The sequence below is a fragment of the Musa acuminata genome, chromosome BXJ1-6 (assembly GCF_036884655.1).
Source record: "Musa acuminata AAA Group cultivar baxijiao chromosome BXJ1-6, Cavendish_Baxijiao_AAA, whole genome shotgun sequence".
NCBI classification, from domain to species: Eukaryota; Viridiplantae; Streptophyta; class Magnoliopsida; order Zingiberales; family Musaceae; genus Musa; species Musa acuminata.
The window spans coordinates 40,130,332-40,151,735 of NC_088332.1; the positions used below are offsets into that span (position 1 = coordinate 40,130,332).

General features: G+C 37.8%; 4 protein-coding genes across 6 annotated transcripts; 1 reads left to right on the plus strand and 3 right to left on the minus strand.

Moving 5' to 3' along the window:
- The first annotated feature begins 492 nt into the window (after window positions 1–492).
- Window positions 493–6,441, plus strand: LOC135676963 (isocitrate dehydrogenase [NAD] regulatory subunit 1, mitochondrial-like). The gene is made up of 4 exons (XM_065188721.1): window positions 493–1,113; window positions 4,002–4,241; window positions 5,243–5,321; window positions 5,985–6,441. The coding sequence occupies exons 1-4, from the start codon at window positions 577–579 to the stop codon at window positions 6,257–6,259; spliced, it is 1,131 nt and encodes a 376-aa protein (XP_065044793.1). The 5' UTR covers window positions 493–576; the 3' UTR covers window positions 6,260–6,441.
- On the minus strand, window positions 6,393–7,912 carry LOC103989291 (GDSL esterase/lipase At3g26430). 2 transcript variants are annotated; one of them, XM_065188720.1, is made up of 4 exons: window positions 7,596–7,912; window positions 7,133–7,512; window positions 6,797–7,067; window positions 6,393–6,731 (listed from the first exon to the last, which is right to left on the minus strand). In XM_065188720.1, exons 1-4 carry the CDS (start codon window positions 7,834–7,836, stop codon window positions 6,466–6,468), a joined length of 1,158 nt encoding a protein of 385 aa, XP_065044792.1. In that variant the 5' UTR covers window positions 7,837–7,912; the 3' UTR covers window positions 6,393–6,465. The 2 variants fall into 2 exon arrangements, with proteins under 2 accessions (XP_065044792.1, XP_009406370.2); XM_009408095.3 differs by having other exon boundaries at window positions 7,136–7,512; window positions 7,596–7,909.
- Window positions 7,913–9,063: 1,151 nt separating this feature from the next.
- LOC135585521 (uncharacterized) lies at window positions 9,064–14,430 on the minus strand. 2 transcript variants are annotated; one of them, XM_065188719.1, is made up of 14 exons: window positions 14,356–14,430; window positions 14,116–14,272; window positions 13,771–14,028; window positions 13,373–13,547; window positions 13,114–13,175; window positions 12,846–13,009; window positions 12,659–12,756; window positions 11,780–11,839; window positions 11,559–11,692; window positions 11,206–11,444; window positions 10,970–11,126; window positions 9,930–10,005; window positions 9,806–9,853; window positions 9,064–9,500 (listed from the first exon to the last, which is right to left on the minus strand). In XM_065188719.1, the coding sequence occupies exons 1-14, from the start codon at window positions 14,403–14,405 to the stop codon at window positions 9,259–9,261; spliced, it is 1,920 nt and encodes a 639-aa protein (XP_065044791.1). In that variant the 5' UTR covers window positions 14,406–14,430; the 3' UTR covers window positions 9,064–9,258. The 2 variants fall into 2 exon arrangements, with proteins under 2 accessions (XP_065044791.1, XP_065044790.1); XM_065188718.1 differs by having other exon boundaries at window positions 11,559–11,693; window positions 11,763–11,839.
- A 1,815-nt stretch (window positions 14,431–16,245) lies between these two features.
- LOC135676965 (rhodanese-like domain-containing protein 11, chloroplastic) lies at window positions 16,246–21,118 on the minus strand. Its single transcript, XM_065188724.1, has 10 exons — window positions 20,853–21,118; window positions 20,678–20,782; window positions 20,276–20,383; window positions 20,077–20,173; window positions 18,851–18,890; window positions 18,684–18,758; window positions 17,227–17,314; window positions 16,895–16,962; window positions 16,614–16,686; window positions 16,246–16,505 (listed from the first exon to the last, which is right to left on the minus strand). The coding sequence occupies exons 1-10, from the start codon at window positions 21,006–21,008 to the stop codon at window positions 16,422–16,424; spliced, it is 894 nt and encodes a 297-aa protein (XP_065044796.1). The 5' UTR covers window positions 21,009–21,118; the 3' UTR covers window positions 16,246–16,421.
- Between the last annotated feature and the right edge of the window lie 286 nt (window positions 21,119–21,404).

Sequence of the window (21,404 nt, forward strand, 5' to 3'; positions counted from 1 at the left end):
TCATCTTCCTCGAATTATTCATCTGAATTAACCTTAAGGCCTTAGTCAGATTATAGTGTTTTTGAATTGACTTGTTTATATTTTTTATTATTATGATTTTAATGTTTCAAAAAATGATTTTTATAAGAGTTTGAACGATTATAAATGGAAATTAGGAAGGTTTTGATGTAACTTATTGTGCTTTTGGTAACAATAACCATACCACCAATATCACACTTCTTTGAATGATATATTATATATGCATTAATTTGTGGTGAAAGAATGGAAACTACGAAGAGTGAGTGTTACGGTGTCGATACATTCATTTATTTACAGGTTTTAGGGTTATATCTGGAGACACCCTAACAACTATAACGGTCATCATATCAGCGTTACGGCGATTAACCGATATGTCATAACGTTGACCGCTGACCGTTATTATATGATGCGACTATTTCGTCGCCGTCAGATATCTGCCCACAGAACCCTTCACATTATAACGCAAATATTTAACACATATACAATCTCTCTGTGCATCGGTTGGTTCCTTTTCTTGAAACCCTAACGTCTCGGATCGGATAACCAAGATCCCTCACAATGGCGAGGCGAACCCCGCCGCTTCTCCGCCACCTCCTCCGTGGTGCCACTGACGGCGGAGCATCGCGGCCGCCGCTAGCCCATGCCGAGCCCCGGCGGTCCGTCACCTACATGCCCCGCCCCGGCGACGGCGCTCCGAGGCGCGTGACCTTGATCCCCGGCGACGGGATCGGGCCTCTCGTTACCGGCGCCGTGCAGCAGGTGATGGAGGCGATGCACGCGCCGATCTTGTTCGAGACGTACGAGGTCCACGGCGACATGACCGCGGTGCCGGCGGAGGTGATCGAGTCGATCCGGAGGAACAAGGTCTGTCTCAAGGGTGGCCTCAGGACGCCGTTGGGCGGAGGGGTTAGCTCCCTCAACATGCAGCTGAGGAAGGAGCTCGATCTCTACGCGTCGCTCGTCCATTGCTTCAACCTCCAGGGGTTGCCGACCAGGCATGAGAAAGTGGATATTGTGGTTATCAGGGAGAATACCGAGGGGGAGTACTCCGGTCTGGAGCACGAGGTCGTTCCTGGTGTCGTAGAGAGTCTCAAGGTACGTGGCTTTCCATCCTCCCAAGCTTTGGGTTTTAACTTTAATTGCGTTAGATCTTTTGCGAATTTTTTAGATCTGCCAACGATTAGAAATTCAAGATACATCTGGACTTGGAAAAGGTAAAATACCAAAGCTTAAGAGTATAATGTTAGGGACTCATCTGATTTCATGATCAGAGTCCCCCACTTTGAATCCTTTTTCGTGGCTTGTCTAATTCAAGTACAAGAAATGCAATTGGAATAGACAAAATTAAATATTTGCTCCTGGTATGAAGTTATATTCATGTTTGTTTGCCTAAGAATCTCTTATTCTTGCGAAATGTTTGGTCACGATTGATAAGAGAACGTGATTAAAAATGACATATTGAACCTCATAAAAGTGATCATTAGGTATTGACAAATTGGAGGTGGTGGTCCTGGGGATGATGTCACATAGGTGGTCAAGTGGGAGGAGCCAGAGTTGTTGGAAAAGGTTACAATACGGTGGAGGTGAAGGATGAGGAGGTGAAGACCATAATGTCGGATTGCGGTGAGGCGATTGAGCAAAATGTGTGAACATGAAGTTGTTTTCTTTTATGCTCTTTATGCATGCTATAATTTTGTTTAATGAGTTGACATGGATGACCATAAATCAGCATACTCTTATGGCTGATTTTCTATCTGGTATATGACAATCAACCTACCACACTCATGGCTGATTCCCAAATAGTATATGGTGCTGATTTTAGTGATAAGATACTGATTTTATTTTCTGTAGTCATACTTTAAGTGACCTGGATACAGAATTAGTTGGTTGATGTTTAAATCAGTTTTAAATGATTTTTGGATGGGCTGGAAGTGCGGAACATCATATGGTCAACAGGTCAAGTGATAAACATATGATCAAGTCCTTGTTCTCAGCATGTGTTACATGAGAAAGTAAAAAAAATATGAACACCAGCCTTTACTTGTGCTCTGTCTCACTCTTTGTTATCTTCTTTTCTACAATTATTTGTAAATTATTAATATATTATGATTTCCTTGTTAACCATCTCTGCTATATATATTCCATCAACTTGCTACTTTCTGTAACCAATAAACAGAAATTTTTGCTTTGAAATTTTGTTCCAACAAGAAGTTTATAGGCAGACACTAAACTCCCTAGTGTACCTGGGACTGCATTAGTCTGCTATCAGATCTGTTGATCCCACAATGTTGTACTGCATCAACAATTGATTCAAAAAATTAAAAGATGGATCATTATGATAATAGTTGGACAAGAAAAGTGATAAAATTGTAGAGATTCTGGGAGAGCTTTTTGCAATTTGCATGGCATTAGAGACAAGAAGATTTAAAGACTGTTTTACAGTGACCAGATCAAGTCAATATCAGATCTGCTACGCTGAGAGATCCTGCCATGTGAATAATCCAGGAGTAGATTGAAGACAGTGTAGTAACTTGTTGATCAACTACACATCAAAAAGCCAAAAAGAGGCAGCAACAAATACAACATATTTGTTGATCCTTACACTGATAATAAGTGCAAAAAGAAGATTAAACTAATATTGATAGCAATTGATGTCAAAGTGAAAGAAGAGCCCAAAACTTGACAAATTGTGTCCAGAAAATGACTTTTATTTGTTTCATGAGATAAAGACGCACTGGACCTTGTTAGAATCTTAAACATGGAGAGTTTTGAGTGCATAATTGTTGCAGGCAGCAAGTTGATGCAATTTAAAATTAATTAGGTTTAGGTTGGACCAAAGTTCTTGTTTGATTTTATCAAGTCCAGAGCCCTTTTTCTCCCTTTCTTTTGGATAGTTTTGAGAATTTTTAATTTTTTTCTTTACAGCCATAATGGATCTCTGCATGCGTTTTTAACTTATTTTGAGTTTCTGTAGGAACCTGATTCACAAAGGAGTACTCAGTTGATAATCTCTCTTGGATCTGTTACAAAGAGCCTAAACATGTCTGCAAGTCTTTGTAACAGCTATATTTTCAGATATAATAATTAAAAATCCATTTAATAGATTCCAATCTTATTATGGAAACACAGTAAATAGAGCTGTTGGACTTTTTATTGTTGGTAACACCTTCATATTCATCTAATCAATTCCAATCTTGCTTGTTTATCAAGTTTTTATTATGCCTTAAATCAGCTTAATTTGTCCCAACATAATGTTTATGTGATGATCCCTCTGTATGTTTGCTAACATGACAACCCAGACTTCCACCATAAGATAGATTGCTGAACAAAGATTTGAATGCTGTTGTTTGTCAGGTTAGTTGACTCTTTCTGCAGGATATCTAGGCTGTATGTACAAAGGAAAACTTCTTTGCTTTAACGTTCCATGAAAAAAGCTGGCAATAGTTTGCATATATGGAATAAAAATCTTGTACCATTAATGTAGAGATGGTGCCATGGTGATAGATAGACCGGTCAAAGCTGTATCCTGTATGGTTGCACCTGTCGACCAGACTGGGCAGTCCATCTCATGCTGGTGAGCACTCTTAGGACAGCTGTAAGATTCATGAAAGACTGTCTTCTGTTTTGCTAGCTTCATTCCTTTCATTTTATGTGCTGTAGTTATGCTTTATTATTTGATTGCTTTGTTTGCTCTAGTTTTTTTATGGTGTCTTTGCTTTGTACTACATCTGAAGTTGTGGTTCCTACATAGGCTAGTTTTGAACTCTTGGCTTTACTTATGGAGTCAGATCATTCTTCTATTTATCTGATACGGTCAGATGCCATTTGTTGTTTAACTCTAAGAGAGCCACATAGCAAAGTTATTCTTCAATTAGAGATTTTTGTATACTGTTATTCTTGACTGAATACATCTTCTGCTATTTATTTGTGCAACTCTTTCTTGCTCTCTTCCTTATTCCTTATCCTCTCAACATCTTTGCTAGGTGATCACGAAGTTCTGCTCTGAGCGAATTGCTAAGTATGCTTTTGAGTATGCTTACCTTAACAACAGAAAGAAAGTCACAGCAGTGCACAAGGCCAACATTATGAAGCTTGCAGACGGTCTGTTCTTGGAATCATGTCGTGAGGTTGCAACAAAATATCCAGGGATAAAGTATAATGAGATCATTGTTGATAACTGCTGTATGCAACTTGTTTCAAAGCCTGAGCAGTTTGATGTTATGGTATGCTACTTCATTTTTTATTTACTTTTCAAGTGCAGCATTCTTTTTCTTTATGTTTTTAACTCTTTACAATTCTAATTACGTTGCTTATTCCAGTTTTGTGGTGTTTTCAAGTTCTATGCTCCAGTAGTAATTGGAATTTAAGCATGTTATTTTTAGTTCTATTCTTTAGTCGAAATTTTTTGTTGAGAGAGCCTTTAAGTTAACTGTAGTTTTGGTAAGTGTTGATACAATAATTACACAATTAGATTCTGCTGATTTGGTATCATTCTTTTAGATTCAGGACTGTGTTATTTATTACCACCAGTATCATGTTGTTGTGGTATGACTTAAAAAGTGCATAACCTATAACCAGGGATACAACAACAAACATTGAAACTACAGGGATATGATGCAAGTATTATTAGAATACTGGGACATGACATGGCATGGACACATCCATTGGCTTTTATAAGTTCTTCCTACATACTGCTATAAGTTCATGCATGGATTATTTTGTGCAATTTCGACAACTTATGACCATAATAATATGTGATCTATAAAAGGAAGCTATGGCTCATTCCAAAAGAATTACCCACAAAAATAGAAACAAAACATTAAGGAGCTTATTCATATCCATCATAAGACTGATTGATTTAAAAAGTTGAAAGTACATTTGCCATATGAAAGCCTTCCGTTGATTATCTACCCATTTCTTGTATATGTATCATATGTTAGCCAATCCAGTAGTAAGTGTATGCTACTTTTACAGTGCTTCATGTAATCCATTAGCATATCAGTCATTTCATGCTTAAATGTGAATGCTTTAATTATCGGTTGGGGTGTGGGATCATCTCATTTAAGAGTATCATATAATTAATTTACTAAATGTGAAAAACTTGTATATCATGATTAAGATTTAAAATGAGTTGTACTTTTTCAAACACATTTAAGGTAATCATCCACTTGTGCCCCTTATATGAAATATCAGCACCATATTGAACTGGATAATACATTTGCAGGTCACACCAAATCTTTATGGCAATCTGGTGGCAAACACAGCTGCAGGAATTGCTGGAGGCACTGGTGTCATGCCTGGAGGTTTGTTGACGATCCTTTAATGTCTAATGTGTAATTTGATTTTGCCCCCTTAATTCTCTGTTATGCAAAGTATTTTGAAAAACTTAGGAACAAATTTCCATTACAAAACGCTTACCCATGGAATTCGGCCCATCAATTGTGCGACCACTGGGATGTTTCAACAGAGACCTGTCATGCAAAGTAGTTGAAGTTCCATAATGGTCTTTTGCTCTTCTTACTGATGGACAGGACCCTCGGTGATCTAAGCTACCTTTGTGGTTTGATTAATTCATAGATATTGAATATTATAGATGCCAAGAACTTGGCATCAGAACTACCACTCTTGGGGTACCAACTGCTGCAGTCTGCAATTCTTAGCTTACATATGCTTATTCATGTCTTTTTTGTCTTATGTAATGGTGTGTCATACTTGCTTTGCCTAATCAGGCCACTCAAAATGGTTTGATGAGGCATGGAATTGTCACAGGCACTCCATCTTTCTCATGCATTACCAGCATATAATAGTTGGTCCTGGCACCTTGTAGATTCTACCAACCATTACATTAGCATCGTCATGATGTTAGTCCAAGTAAACTTGGTTTGTGATGGTCAGTCCTGCAATCTTTCTTAACGTTATGATATCGACTTATGAGATCATCCTTCTTTCCTTTTCTGGGATTTCAGGTAATGTTGGTCAGGATCATGCAGTGTTTGAGCAAGGTGCTTCGGCAGGCAACGTAGGTAATGAGAAAATAATGGAGCAGAAGAAGGCGAATCCGGTCGCGCTGCTTCTATCATCTGCTATGATGCTTCGGCATCTGCGGTTCCCGTCCTTTGCCGATCGACTAGAGACTGCCGTGAAACGTGTTATTGCCGAAGGCAAGTACAGGACTAAAGACCTGGGAGGTAGCAGCACAACTCAAGAAGTTGTCGATGCCGTCGTCGCAAAGCTGGACTAGGTGCCAGCTGGTTCTCATGGTAGTAATTTGTCATCTATTTGTTCTCATTTCCCTTATGCCCATATCATAATTCTTGAAGATTCCCACATGGAATCTGATAAACCTTAGCTTCGTGCAATAATTGCTGGATCTGTCCCACAATAAACCCATTCATTTGCATAAAGAAAATTGAGAGAGGTTAATTATTGTGTGTTCCTTCTAACTGTTCAAAGAGCCCTCTCTTTGCACGCCATTCTCAAAGGAGTAGGTGGAACTGAGAACTTCCCTTCTGCTATTTGATCGAACACCCATCTGTTTGCCGCCTCCGTGTAGTGAACTCCATCCCAAACGATCCTCTTCGATGGATCCTTGCATGATTTCCCAATCACAACCTCGGTACCGTTCACCGTGATCTTCGACCCGCAGCCATTATTCGCGTTGTAGTTGTACTTGCCGCCATGGCCGCAGCAAGCAACAAGCGGCAGCTCAAACCCTGCAAGTTCCCAAGTCAGTAGCATGCACCGCCCACCTGATCGATCTCTGCTGCGTTCTTCTTACCGTGCTTGGTCGCGTGGCTTATGAGCTCATACTTGACGGAGTAGACATCTACGAAGGTGAAGACGGCAAGCGGGAGATCCTCCCGCAGCTGGGCGACGGCCTCCTCGAGCTTCGTGTTGAAGAGCTGCGCGACCTCGTTGAAGGGCGACCCGCAGCCGAAACGATCGACCTCGGGTGCCCTAAGGAGGAGGCGGTCCAAAACGTAAGCGAGACAACCGAAAGGTCCCGTGTTGTGTACCCAGAAGAACCTTCCTCCCCCCCAGTAGATACTCTGCAACAAGAGCTCATCAATGGTGATCATAGATAGAGAGCAACATCGAAGTGTACTTCTACTACTACCTTTACAGCTATGCTGAACTTGTCGAGGATATCTGGGATGGATGCCTTGACCTCTTCCGATGTCATGTTGCTGAAGTAGCCTGCGGTGAGATCGTTTTGCCCAATGTCGAAGGTGTACAGAGCTCGAGAGAAGTATTCCTTCTTGGGCAGTTGATCCTTGAACAGTCCTTGATCGAGAAATGACTGAGACCGAGACTTGAATTGAGAGAACTGCCAGGTCTGCACGTCCAAGGAGAAAGGGCTGAAGCCAGATTGGAACAAGGTCGTGTTCTGTGGCCTTATCGTCGACCCCGCCGTCGCAAAGTTTGCTCCGTGGGAGAAGTTGGTCCCGATCGAATCGAGATACGCGTTGAGACGAGGAAGCCCCAAGCTGTTTGCTGAAATGCCAAGCAAGAAGAAACCGGTACGTACTCGTCCATTGCCAAGACTCGACAGGGCGCAAAAACGAAGGGATACGAACCGATGAAGTCGATGATGACGCGGCCATCGCAGTACCTCCCCGCCGGCTTCCGGAAGAACGTTTCTCCGTTGGGCGGCGGGGCCTGGCCGAAGGCGGCGGACAGCCCTCCGGTGTCGGAGTTAGAGTCGCCGAAGTTGAAGATGGCCGGGAAGGCGCAAGGAGCAGATGCCGCTGCGAGGTGGAGCAGCAGCGAGGTGATGAGGATTGACGCGATGGGAGGTAGCACCTGAGGAAAAGCCATGGCGCACAAACACACACGGTGCAGGTAAGGCAGAAAGAGATGAACACCATAATATAGATGGGCAAGTCTATATCCATGCATACGTAATCCATAGGATAAAACTACCGCAACATAATCTTGCGGAGCAGATAAGGGAAAATGAAACCAATCTCATCCATTTTTTTACCTATGACAAACTTGATAGAGAGAGAAAATGTAGATGGATTACTAGATAAGATCTTATAGAATCCATAAATAGAAATGAAAATAAAAATCCAATCTTTCTCCATTTGCCATGTTTGTGATCACAAGTCTGATCTTTTTATTTATGAGAACTTGATTGCTTGTTCAATGAAGAAGATTCGGATCATGTGTGTCGTCATTTTCTTCTTTTCTCCTTGGATATTGTGGAAAGAAGATTCGTTCATTCCTTTCCGAGATATAAATCCAACAAAAGCCATAAAGGATCAAATGGTTGATAAGTGTGATGAAAGAGCTTTCAGTCCACACTTCTTTTCATCTACTTCTATACCTTTTTTTTCTCTTTCGAGAGGAATCAATCCATGACATGATGTGATGGTCTTCTTGATCTGATTTCTTTTCTAAGAGAAATATTTTACATGACATGATGTGATGGTCTTCTTGTTCTGATTTCTTTTCTAAGAAAATATTTTACATGACATGATGTGATGGTCTTCTTGTTCTGATTTCTTTTCTAAGAGAAATATTTTACATGACATGATGTGATGGTCTTCTTGTTCTGATTTCTTTTCTAAGAGAAATATTTTACATGACATTATGTGATGGTCTTCTTGTTCTGATTTATTTTCTAAGAGAAATATTTTACATGACATGATGTGATGGTCTTCTTGTTCTATCTAAGAGAAATGTTTTATTAGTAATGTCTGTTAAAAATAAATTGCTTCCTGCATGGCATTTTCTTGGATATGAAAGAAAAATTATAGCTGCTTTCTCTATCATCTCTTAATATATGTTTGTACCATATTTCAGAACTTAGCACCACCATGTCTCTGTTCATCCTTGTGTTATTTATTGCTCAAGATGCCATCACACATCCTCTAGGCCTGGAATCATGTTGTTGCTTCAAGTGACAATAACCTTTCCACATCCATGTCAATGGAATAATGTCCATGAAATGCTCACTTGAACTCATGGTGATGACAACAAGAAGTTTGATTGACCAATGGAGACCCGCACGTTAGTAAAACAATAGAACAGCATTCATGGTTTGATGATCATGCCATATCTTTATAGCTGAAATTAATTACCAGAAGAAATCTGCAGCTGGAATTTCATTCTAAATTCAACTACCAGTGAAAAGAAACTTGTACTGTTCCACACTCAACATGAGAATTTATGTTACTGATTAGTCTGAAGAACTCTGACCACTAGGAAAAGATGCTTCATGATAAATTGGGCAGACTACACTTTGGAGAACTGGAATTGATCTGTGCAGTCTAGGACAAACAGGGCGCATCCATGTCGCGTGACTGCCATCGATATCTGATTTACTTGGCCAAACTTATGACCACTCCACACTTCAGTGCACTTACATGTAGCATTGCCTAGGAACTCGCCACTGAGAACCTTGCCGATGTCGGAAATCTTTGCAGAAATTACTGTTGTTTGAGAATTGAGGTTGAAGAAAGAGAGGTAAATCTCTCCTGCAAAAGTAAGAGGAATGATATCAGCAAGATAAGCAGCTCTCAAATTAATGGTATATATTTTGATCGCAAATTACAAGTTTAAAGGATCTAATAATTTGCAGGCTCTGAATGTAATCCATAGACTAGCATGCTAGCTAACACAAAATGGTTAATGGACTACAGAATACGATATCAGAGCAACACTTTCCAACGCAATACCAAATGCAGGAAATTTTCTTTCACTTGGTCAGAAAGTGAGCATCAAGGAAAAAATCTCATTATAAAGAGGAAGTTCTTTTAGAACATATTAAAATTGCTACTACCTTTTCTTCCAGTTCCAATCCATGAGCGAATTCCTTCTGTAGAATTAACTGCATCAGAAATCTAGTCAGTTTCTGTCTCCTTTAGAACATATTGTAACATAGATGTAAACATCCCTATAAGTACCTGCTTCAGAAACCATTGTTGCACACAAAGCAGAGTAGCTGTTTACAAGAGTTCCACTATCATTTAACCTCCACATCTGCAGATTGAGGTATAACTTAGTTAAGAAAAAGGAGGTAAAAGAATTCACTGGACATTAAACCTTCAAAGTGAAATTTAAAGGAATTGGCTTATGGTGAATAATTTTTCTGATAAATATTTGTAACAAGAAAAAAAAGTGGAGAGCAGAAATGTTTCTGTTAGACATAAAGTAAATCCATAGATATTAATATATGGGAGGCAATTTAGCGTAGAATGCTACCAGATGTATGTCTATTCTCTAATTCACCCAACCCGATCCCCCGACCCAATCCACTTTTGGAATGTCCAGTACCAAAGTCACCAATGAGTTGGTCATATTTTCAAATTATGGAAAACTCTTTTTCTCTACCCTTTTCCATTATTATTGTTTAGTGTTGTATTCATCAGTCTTTGCGCAAAGTATATTAACCTTTGTTTGGTTTTATTCACCGTTAACATTGTCTTAGCATGCATGATATTTGTATTTTATCCCATTTATAGAGCCTATGATTGCACATAATGGGGGTACCAGAGGTCAAACATAAAATTAAGGCTATTCCTACAGCTTAAGATTTTAGCATAAATTTGTGAATCAACCAACCATCTTTTTATCAGTATTAAGATATTTAAAATTTTAAACCATGAATCACTAGCAAAATAAAAGAAGAAAAAAACTATTTTTATATCATCCATTGTCATATTGTTGAAGAGTATATAGCAAAAGAAAAACACAGGACCTTATATAAAACAGATTCATTAAATAATTATATCATGTTTGTCATTTTGTTTTCAATTTCTTCATCTAGGCATAGAACAAATGATTTCAACACAAGTTATTCCTCCATGTCTATAATTGTTTTCTGATGCTTATAGTGTTAAATAACCATACATCAAACAATGAAAGGAAACACTATACTATTTTCTGTCTATTAAAAATAATAAAGGCCAAGATTCATCAATTCAAAATGCAGTTGGCAATAAACCTGTGAATCATGCCACTTGCAACCAGATAAAGTGATTCTTCTTTTTCTCTGTTGCAATGTGTTCTCTACAGATGCCTCCAGGCAGGCACTTTGGTTTTGCATTGCCAGTAGCTGAAACATTCCTACATATTCCTGTTTATATTTAATCCCTTGATCCCTGTGGAAAAACAAATATTACATTTGAAACAACTTATATCATATAGTTTTTAACTATTTCTAAGTCTAGAAAAACTTACGGTATCAGATGAGGCATTATTTTGTACAGGCAGTAAGATGGGTTCTGATTTTTACTGTCACCTTTCCGACATATCTGAATACTATCCATCTCAAACCACCCTTTTGCTCTTTCAGTCTCACAGCTAGTAAGACCTAATACCTTGTTATCAGGTCCATCGACAAGTTCTTGTCTCATTGATCTCTTGTTAAGAGCATGATTTCTACTTTTGAGATCTTCCGTGGCAAAGACAAAGGGAAACTGGATTCAATTGATATCAGGATGTGAATCAGTAACTTAACAGGGATAGAGGATGATCAGGATCTCTCCCTGTGAAAAACAGTAGAAGCCTACAAGTTATATTAGGTAAAGTACCTCCTTATTGTTTGTACTGAAAGAGTTTATCTCAAGAAGAGTAGGATTAGTGATGAGACTTAATGTAATCTCATCAATGTTTCTTAAATCTCCTCCAAACATGAGAGGGGATTTAGCCATAGACCAGAGAGTGACCTGCACGACAAAATTTCTGTAGCATCAGTATACCCTTGATAATCTGAACAGCAAAAAGCAGCAAAGAACAGCTTGTGGTTTATGTTCCTGGGTTCTTTGTTCATCAACAGTAAGATTTGATTTCCTGTGAGGACCTTGGCGTACACCTGTTTTCCACAAATCCATTTCCTTTAGCTGTATAATATACTATGAATTATAGAAAAATGACAAAAAGAAATCTGAAAATATCATATCAGATATACTAAATCACACATTTAATCCTAGGTGAGGTTTAACACTAGAAACATAATTGCTAAAGAATGAGCATATCTTCTACTTCACAGTTTGAAGGAACTAATACAAAATTTTCATACAATATTTAATTTTTTTCCCCATCTAACATAAATCCCAATTATTGTGTCAGCTTAAGCATTGCTCAGGTTCATAAATGATGCCCCACATTTGCTAAATATTCTTGTGCTAGAAAATTCTTTAAAGTTATCCAAACTGTCATAATCCTAAACATTAAGATTTTCTTCAATATCCCATGTTATATTTAGTTGCACAAAGCTAGAACTTGTAATAAATTAAGGATGCCATATCCACAGATCCAAGCGTTGAACTATTAGAGAAGTTTATATACCTAGCAAGTTTTGTGTAAATGCATGCATTTTAATATGCACATCCCAGATACCATGATGCATGCCACAAAAGTGAGCATGATATCATGTGCACATTATGCACATGGATTGCAACCTAATGATGATCAAGATTATATGCAAGTAAAATTCAGAGAGGGGTTTTCTGCTGTAAAGCTAATTAATATCTTTTGCAAACATTAGTATTAATGTTCGTGACTGTTCATACTATTCCAGTGTTGTTCCTGTGTGCAGTATAGACAACTACTTGAATCCTGACTGAAACTATATGACAACATATCAGGTTTCAGCAGAATGGATCTTTTAAAGTTGAGAAGATGGCATTACCGGGATCAGTAAGCCACCCAAGCGGTAGCATATCCAAGTCAGGCCAGGACCTTCCATGTAATCCCTTGGCACCAATCAAATTGGCAGAAGAAAAATCCCTGGATGGTATCGACAAAGTTATTTTGCCAATAGTAGTTGAGAGAAACTCGGTGCAATCAGTAAGAGCACCAACCAGGGAGAATGCTACCTCGATATATCGAAATGAGATGCAACATCTGTCCATTTATCCCAATCATCTGCTGTTATTCTGTACATATCCACATAAGCACTGATGCTGCCAGCCATCGAGGGAGTCACATTCGTACCAGGAGAGATTGAGAACAGCACTGGTTGGTCGAGCTCTCGTAGAAGCTGCAGAAAGAACAGTTTAGCCAAGGTCAGAACAAGAATCCTTTACCTTCCAGTAGCAGATCATCACATTACAATTCCACTCTACAATACAGATTTTATGATACCTCGGACACTGTGATAATCTCTTTTGAGTCTAAATCATCTCCAAAAACACAGTCGAGTTTCACTGCAGTCACAATGCAGCATTATTTCTGAATGGAAAAGAGAATAAAATGTTCAGACCATAATATATATAATTCTGTGTTCCTCTCAGTATGATAAATCAAATTAGGATTCTATCTGGTACATATCTCATAATGTAAACATGAGTAGCAAAGGAAAAAAACAGGGAAATAGTAGATGCAACCAGTCTTGTTAAATTACCAAAATCGACACCCCATTTGGCATACTGTTGATACAAAGATCTCAAGAAAGCTCTTCCGGCTCCAATATCGGTATCAACACTCATAAATCCATGTTGCATCCAAGCACAAGCCCTCTGTGTCATTCCTATATCTTTCGCGGTCCATGTTCGATTACCCTCACGATACACAGAGTTCTACCAAAAAAAAAATCTGCTACAACAATTAGCAACTGTTTACAAGAATGATTCTAGGGTTTCAGAATTCTCATAGCTACTCTGCTACTGAGATAAGTTGTCGCAAATCTATGATCCAGTTCTTCAATTCAGTCAATCGTGGTCTCTACACTTCCAATTTTATAGAATACAAGAGAGATTAATCTAGCATGAACAATGCGCAATCTGAGAGGAAGAAGAATACCGATCGAACATCCAAGACGGGTGTGCTTGCATCAACTGCCTGCTTGCTTATTCCTCTCATCACATGAATCCCAAACATCAACCCCATTTCATGAACCTTTCGGGCGACCTCTGTGAACCCCTGCCCACCTTTAGATGACGGCCACCGACCAGGGTCGGGGAACGGCCGGCCCCATGGATCGATGCAGTCGTAGTCATAGGAATCTTCCGAGGCTCCATCCACGTTCTTCCGATACCACAGGAAGTCCACCACAACATACTACGCCATTGCAAAGGCAAAGAAAGAAGAAAGATCACTACTTGCTTTCTCACAATTCATCCTGCAGTTGAATGCCACAAATCCGACCTCGTATCCGTATCGATGCAGATTCTTAGCCAGAATAGCAGCATTATCTAGGAACGCTTGTTCGTCGACGACCCACGAAAAGGAGTCATAGGAATTCCACCCTCTCGGTGGCGAGCTCGTGAGCTCCGATGATGACCCGCGAACTCCATACGATTCTCTGGAAGATTTGATGTTACATGGAAGTATGAAGATTTCGAGTTATCCTACGGACTCGAATGCAAAGAGGAAAACGAGAAGAACCTGCAGAAGAAGAGGATACAGAGGAGCAGAAGCAAAGCAGATGCCCCCATTGATGATAAAGCAATTGCAATTGTGAGTAGCCCTCTACTAAATATGGGAAATTACTAAAATAATCTTTATATTTTTAAAGACGTAGCATATGACTTTTAGTTTAAATTAATAACATATATAATCTAGAATTAAGATATATTTTAATCTCTATGATTTTGATTATGGACCTCTTAAACTCTTATGATTTACTCATATTTAAAATAATTCTTATATTTTTAAAAATATAATATATAAATTTTCCATCAAATTTAAGTTAACAAATATTAGTCTAAATAATAATAAATAATTAATATAATAATATATATAATTTAAATTAAAAAAACTAAAACTTTTATTAATAATAGGAGGAGGTATTATTCTAGAAGCGACCACCACGCTATTAAAACTTTTATTAATGATAGAAGGAGGTGTTGTCCTAGAAACGACCACCAATAATAGACACCACCAATAGTAGAACCGCCGCTACTTAGCAATGTGTAATATGAATGCAACATCTCCCACACTAACGACAAGATTAAGAGCTTCGAGATGTCACTCGTTAGCTTTATAGTGCATAGTGCATGCCATCACTTCATAGTGCATAGTGCTATGAATGCAACATCTCCCACACTAACGACGAGATTAAGAGCTTCGAGATGTCACTCGGTAGCTTCATAGTGCATAGTGCATGCCATCACTTCATAGTGCATAGTGCTATGAATGCAACATCTTCCACACTAACGACGAGATTAAGAGCTTACACTAACGACGAGATTAAGAGCTTCGAGATGTCACTCGTTAGCTTCATAGTGCATAGTGCATGCCATCACTTCATAGTGCATAGTGCTATGAATGCAACATCTTCCACACTAACGACGAGATTAAGAGCTTCGAGATGTCACTCGTTAGCTTCATAGTGCATAGTGCATGCCATCACGTCTCCCACCACGACACATGACGGCTGTATCAAGGATGATTATGATTAGCATTTAAGTTTTTGATTCGGAAAGAAAAGTGAGTTGACCTAAGTAAATTTAGTCATCTCCAAGCAAAGGAATCTATTAGAAATAATAATTTAGTCAACCAAGTAAATTTCAAAAGGTATTAACGAACTTAATAAAATATCTTTTCAAATCATCCCAAGATATTAGTATTTCATCCCAACTTCTAGAAAGTTCTAGACTAACGTTTCGTATTATTATCGCAATCATCATAGCATATAAAAACGACTCAAAAACTATCCAAAATAAATTATTTTGTATCATGCAAGCAAGCAACGAACAACGAGTCAATTACAAGATAACACCTTCCCTGATACCTAATAGCCCGATCCAATCCTGTGTCACAAAAGGTTCCAAGGTGCTAAGATGACTAATGCTTCACACCATCAGATACAACCACTTCACATCAAATCTGATACATCAACTCTAACTTGAATCAAATATGATCGTGACCCAATGGACCATCTTCAATGGGTTTTGAATCAAGCTTAAATTGTAATCAAAATTTAACAAATACTTATCTTGCATTATATATATATATATATATATATATATATATATATATATATATATATATATATATATATATATATATATGTGTGTGTGTGTGTGTGTGTGTATACAATACATATATACAATACATATATATATATACAATACATATATATATATATATACATACATATATATATATACATACATACATACATACATACATATAAATATATATATATATATATATATATATATATATATATATATATATATATATATATACTTATCTTGCATTCACAAAACCTGTTCAAAATTCATCTAATTTCAGTGTTCAGTGACTGAGAAATGAAGAAAGAGCTGCTGGTGAGAACAAGAACCGGATATTGTTTATGTGATAGATAGCAAGACATGGCTCACAAGAAACAGATCTTGTTAAGGTGATCAATAGCAAGACATGTTGCATATAAGAAATGCCAACCCCTCAGTCTAACAAAACTCAGCTAACTGATTTGACAGTGTCGCGTGAAAAGATGGAACTTCTCAATGAGACCTCCATTCTTGAAGTAAAGGGCCAAGTCTTTGAGCACCAAGAAACAAGGCATCTGCTAGAAGAATGAGTCCGAGCTGCAATATCAGACAAAGCATGAAAAGATATTCCCTAGCACTGGTTCACGTTAAGTTTTATTTTTTTATAATTATTTAAAAACTTCTTCTTAAATCAAAAGCCATTACCAAACGACCAGTGAAGACCAACCGGTAACTCCAACCTTCCCTAGCACCTATGGCACGCTGTTGATCCGTCCAACTGAAAACAGATAGTAAATAATGGAGAAATCAAGATAAACATATATAATAATGTACAGAGCAAGAAACATTGAAACTAGCATTTGTTTTTTTCATTATCACATGATGAGAGAGTCTCGGAAACCTAGTTGTCATGTGCTAACATAGGCATGGCAACATAGTAAACCAAGGAAGAAACTAATTATTTACCATTGAATATGAAATATTACCCGAGAAATTCTGAAACGCCACCAATTCCAGCAAGCTTGAAAGGCTGGGGACCTTCTCGTGGAAAATCCTGAACCAGAAGACGTAACATACTATTTGGTCAATTTATTGGACACAAAATAAAATTCAGTTCATACATGATCTGTGCATGCCATACACCACAAGCACATAACACTAATCCACAAGCATTCACAATGCTCTCATACAGCATAAACATGCATCGGGTGGTCAGATAAGCACACTGAAATTACATTTCATTCTTGCACAAATGAAACAGAGAGTTCATACAAATTATGGACAAAATACAATTACTCGCTAAACTTTCACATGTTACCTCTTCATCAGCAACTTCCAGACCTCCTTGTACCCAGAATAAGTTTCTGAAACCTGCGTTATAAAGTTGTTCGCAAGCAGCAAGAGATCTGCAGATTTAGATATTAAAATTATATCTGAGACAAAATTGTATTTGACATTGCAATTGGCATTCAGTGACGAATTATGTGTTGAAAGGATAAAGTCAGTATCATAGAAAAGAAAAGGCAGAATCAAGGGGACACATTAACCAGAGGGCAGAAGATGCTTGCTATTATCCAATGTACAGAGTTGCACATCCACCTTATTGAACAAGTTGTAGAACTATTGTATGAACAGAACATGAAAGAGCAGAATAGCATTGAGTCTTGAAGAAAGAGTGAATGTTGCTGGTTGTTTGATCATGTGAAGTGACACCTAGCTGGTGTAAATACAGTTAACCATAAAGAACGACTCAAGAACTATAGTTACCCCTAACAGAACTATAGTTACTCAAGAACTATTTTTTTACACAGTGGGTGTAAAAGATAGCAGCATGCAATAAAATTCTTTCATTCTAATTAGTAAGTTGATTGCATTGACAGCTGAAAGCGAGAACAAATATACCAAATTCAGTCAACAAATATAAACCATTTAAGATAAATCCTTGACTCACATTATAGATTCCGAAGCAGTGATTATGGCGGGCTCCTTATTGTTTCACTTTGCAGCTTGCTTTCCTGACTCTGGTCAGATTAGTCCAAATGTCCTCAGGTACTCAGTTAGGTAGAGAAACTCCAAATACTATCTCCATCACAGACTATATGTCCTTATCTGTGGATTTCACTAGATTTTAATTTAATCTTCTTTTTCTTCAGTACAAGCATTTAAATGTCTTATTGGAAAAGTTGATTGCATCTATTTTTGTGATTTCAGAATTCTTTTCCTAAAGTTATTTAGAAAAAGAATAAGTACTTATATACTGGCTGTCCACCAACACATATTTACTTCACTTGAACTTGAATATTATGGGTTATTGCAGCTTATAAACTGCATTAAAGATTCTGCGGTAGAGACAAGACTTCTTCAATCTTAATGGCCTACCTGATTCTGATCTGGTGACAACTTCACTTGCACTTTTACTTATTCACTCCTGCATCCACCACAAATTTATTCCAGTCTTTTGGTTGATCATCTTTCTGAAATACCTCAAATTTATTCTACTATCTCTTGCAACTAAATCAAACAAAATTAATCAAAACCAACAAAATTCCCTTAATTATACATAACTTTCTATATTGTTCACTAGATATTTTTCAGCTGTTATGGCAAAAAGTTTATCACAATTAGTCAAGACACGAGAAGCAATCAGTTCATGAAAAAACATTGAACCAACATTTATTTTTTAATATAAAAGGCTTTCACAACTTCAAAGAGTCTCCATATGCTCAACCAGGCTTATTTCAAAAAACGTAAGGAGCATTTAAAAGAGAACATTACCTTAGTCCCTTTTGACACACTAGAATAAGGTCACTTTCTTTTGGAAACTTCTCCTCAACTTTTGATAGGAAGTCCCTGCATTGATTTTGCTAGATTAAATGTATATAATTGAAATTTAAGTAGGATAATATCACAGCAAAATGCTATTATTTAGCTAAAGAACACACCTGTCATACACCAACATAGAGCTGCCACTCCACCAACCACCTGCAGAAAAGTGTCATAAGAAAGTAATTGGTTTATTAGTTAAAGTACTCATATAATAAGCAAGTATCACTTAGATCTTAGTGGATCTAGAAATTGAATTTATGGTAAAGCTCCTTCAAATGGTGCAGGCTTCTCATGTCTATGCCACATACAACTGCTTGCAGCGTTAGTTATTACACTGGCAAAAAATTACTCTAAGCTACAATAAAAATTGCCAAGTAGGTTGGTATAATTTTGTTATGTTCGAAAAAGAAGGAAAACATTTTACGAAAATAACTAATCATGGGTGGCCACAGTTCTATTTCCTTGACGTTTAGTTTCATTGTCTCAGCATGTCTTTTTTCCATTCTAATCTAATAAATTTGTGCTGCCATAAGCCTTTCTAGGTTAAGAACTGAAGATGTGATAGTGAGAACCCAGTTGTAAAGACTAAAAGAGTTTGAAATGAATCTTAAGGTATTAGCATCAGAATTTTTCCCTCAATAGAGTGGGTCTTCCTTACACGTCAGGTTATAATAATGTGCAAAGGAAACATCTTCAAACAGAAACCAAACGTGGGTGATCATATTTCTAACTTCCATAGTTAGCATATTGTTCTTCCATTCTAATCTCAGAATATTGTGCTGTCATACACTTTTCCGTTACGAAATAAAGATAGAATAATGATAATTTTACCCATGAAGAGTTCAAAGGATAAAAACTTAAAACGACTAGATGAAAGAGAAAAATCTTAAGGTAATGACTTTTTCCTTCAAAAGATAAGTTCATCCCAGATGTCATATAATATTGACCAGTCGAGCTCCAATATTTAGGTTTCCTTTCTAAAGCATTGCCATCATGGAAAGTTCCTCATATAGTTTTCTGGTGTAGTAATAATGAGTCATATTATGACCACAACTACCAAGCTTTTTCTCCTTAATACTTCAGGAAGCAAATCTAAATATATCAAATTAAGTTTCTGCTTCATGGCATCTGATTGGAGTGTTAAGATTAAACATGCTAAAATGTACTCAGAATACAGAAAAACGAAATGGTTCTTAAGTAGTACTCCACTGTTCACAAGAAAGCAGGACTGCAAAAAGTTAAAAAAAGATCCTGCATCTTTCATGAAGAGAAACGCATAATTTCATGTATCATACAAAACTAAGCAACTAAATGATAAAAACTAGAGCTTATAACTCATTACCCATGACAAAATTTGTGATTTTTTTGGAAAGAGTTCCAATGTCACCCGTATTTTCTACATCGAATATTGGTATCCAAGTGGAACCTCTAACCCATGCCTGCATATACAACATTGGAGGAATATTATCTGGATGAAAATAGCCAATATGGGGTAAAGGAAGATAGCAATGGGCTCTCAACCAATTCAGCAACACGCATACCTTCTCATGCTCGGTTGATGGACGAACATCAAGTAGGGTTTTATTGGAAAGCTGAATCGCATAACCAGCTTCTCTAGGAGTAAGAACCTTAACCTTCTGTTCCCTGATCTTCAAAACACAGGACGGGACATCTATAAGCATGTAACTTAATATTTCATACTACTGCTGGATTTAGTTTCCATGTAACCATAGAAGAAAAAAAGTATTAAGTCAATTAGCCCAAAGGTTTTCTTTTTCAATAAAATTCATCCACATATGTGCTTCCTGTGCATGTGTCGACTTAAAAATTGTAACCTAGAAATGCTATCCTCCAAACGCATACCCAAATCATAACATACGGCATCTACATCAGTAAATAAATGATTTTGTTGTTCAACCCCTAAAAGTGAAACTAAAGAATACCAGAGTTTCCCATCTCCTCCGAGCCGCGGCCATCTCCTTGGCCTGCCTCATCTCCTCCTCTTCTCCACCAACAGTCGCATCCATCCTAACACTGCCGCTCAATCTCTGTCCCAGGAAGAGGGAAATTAACACCAGAAGAAAAATGCCTACCGGCCGGAATCAGTCAAGAAACAACTTTGAAACGGGATGGATAGCCTCCTCCACCGGCAGGAAAGAGCGGCTCTGCGACCGGCAGCATTCGAACTCTTCTCCTGAAGCCGGCGGCTTGGTGTCGCCGAGGACTTCCACATGTGGTGAGCGCGGTGGTGAAATTGCGACCAAGAGCTTCCATCTTCGACGAGAGTCGCCGGCAGCCGAAGCAGTAAAAACCCACTGATGGATAACACGACGCTTTATCTTCTAAGAAGAAGGAAAGGATAGAGCCATGCTAATAGAGCATGGCTGTTGAACCGAATCGTGACAGGCAGCCATGTTATGACTGCCGGCATACTTTTAATTCAGTCCTTGGAATTTAAATTATAGTCATAATGTTGTAAATTGCCAGAGAAATTATGATTTTGGTCAAATTTTAGAGTGACAAATACTTTTTGCATATACATCCACAGACCGGAATTATTTGTGCAAAGATCCTAAAAAAGTATTCTTGGACAAAACCTATTCAATTACAGATACTAATTTATATATTCCTGGAGATATCATAGTGGTTAAGATGTCATTGGAGACACAT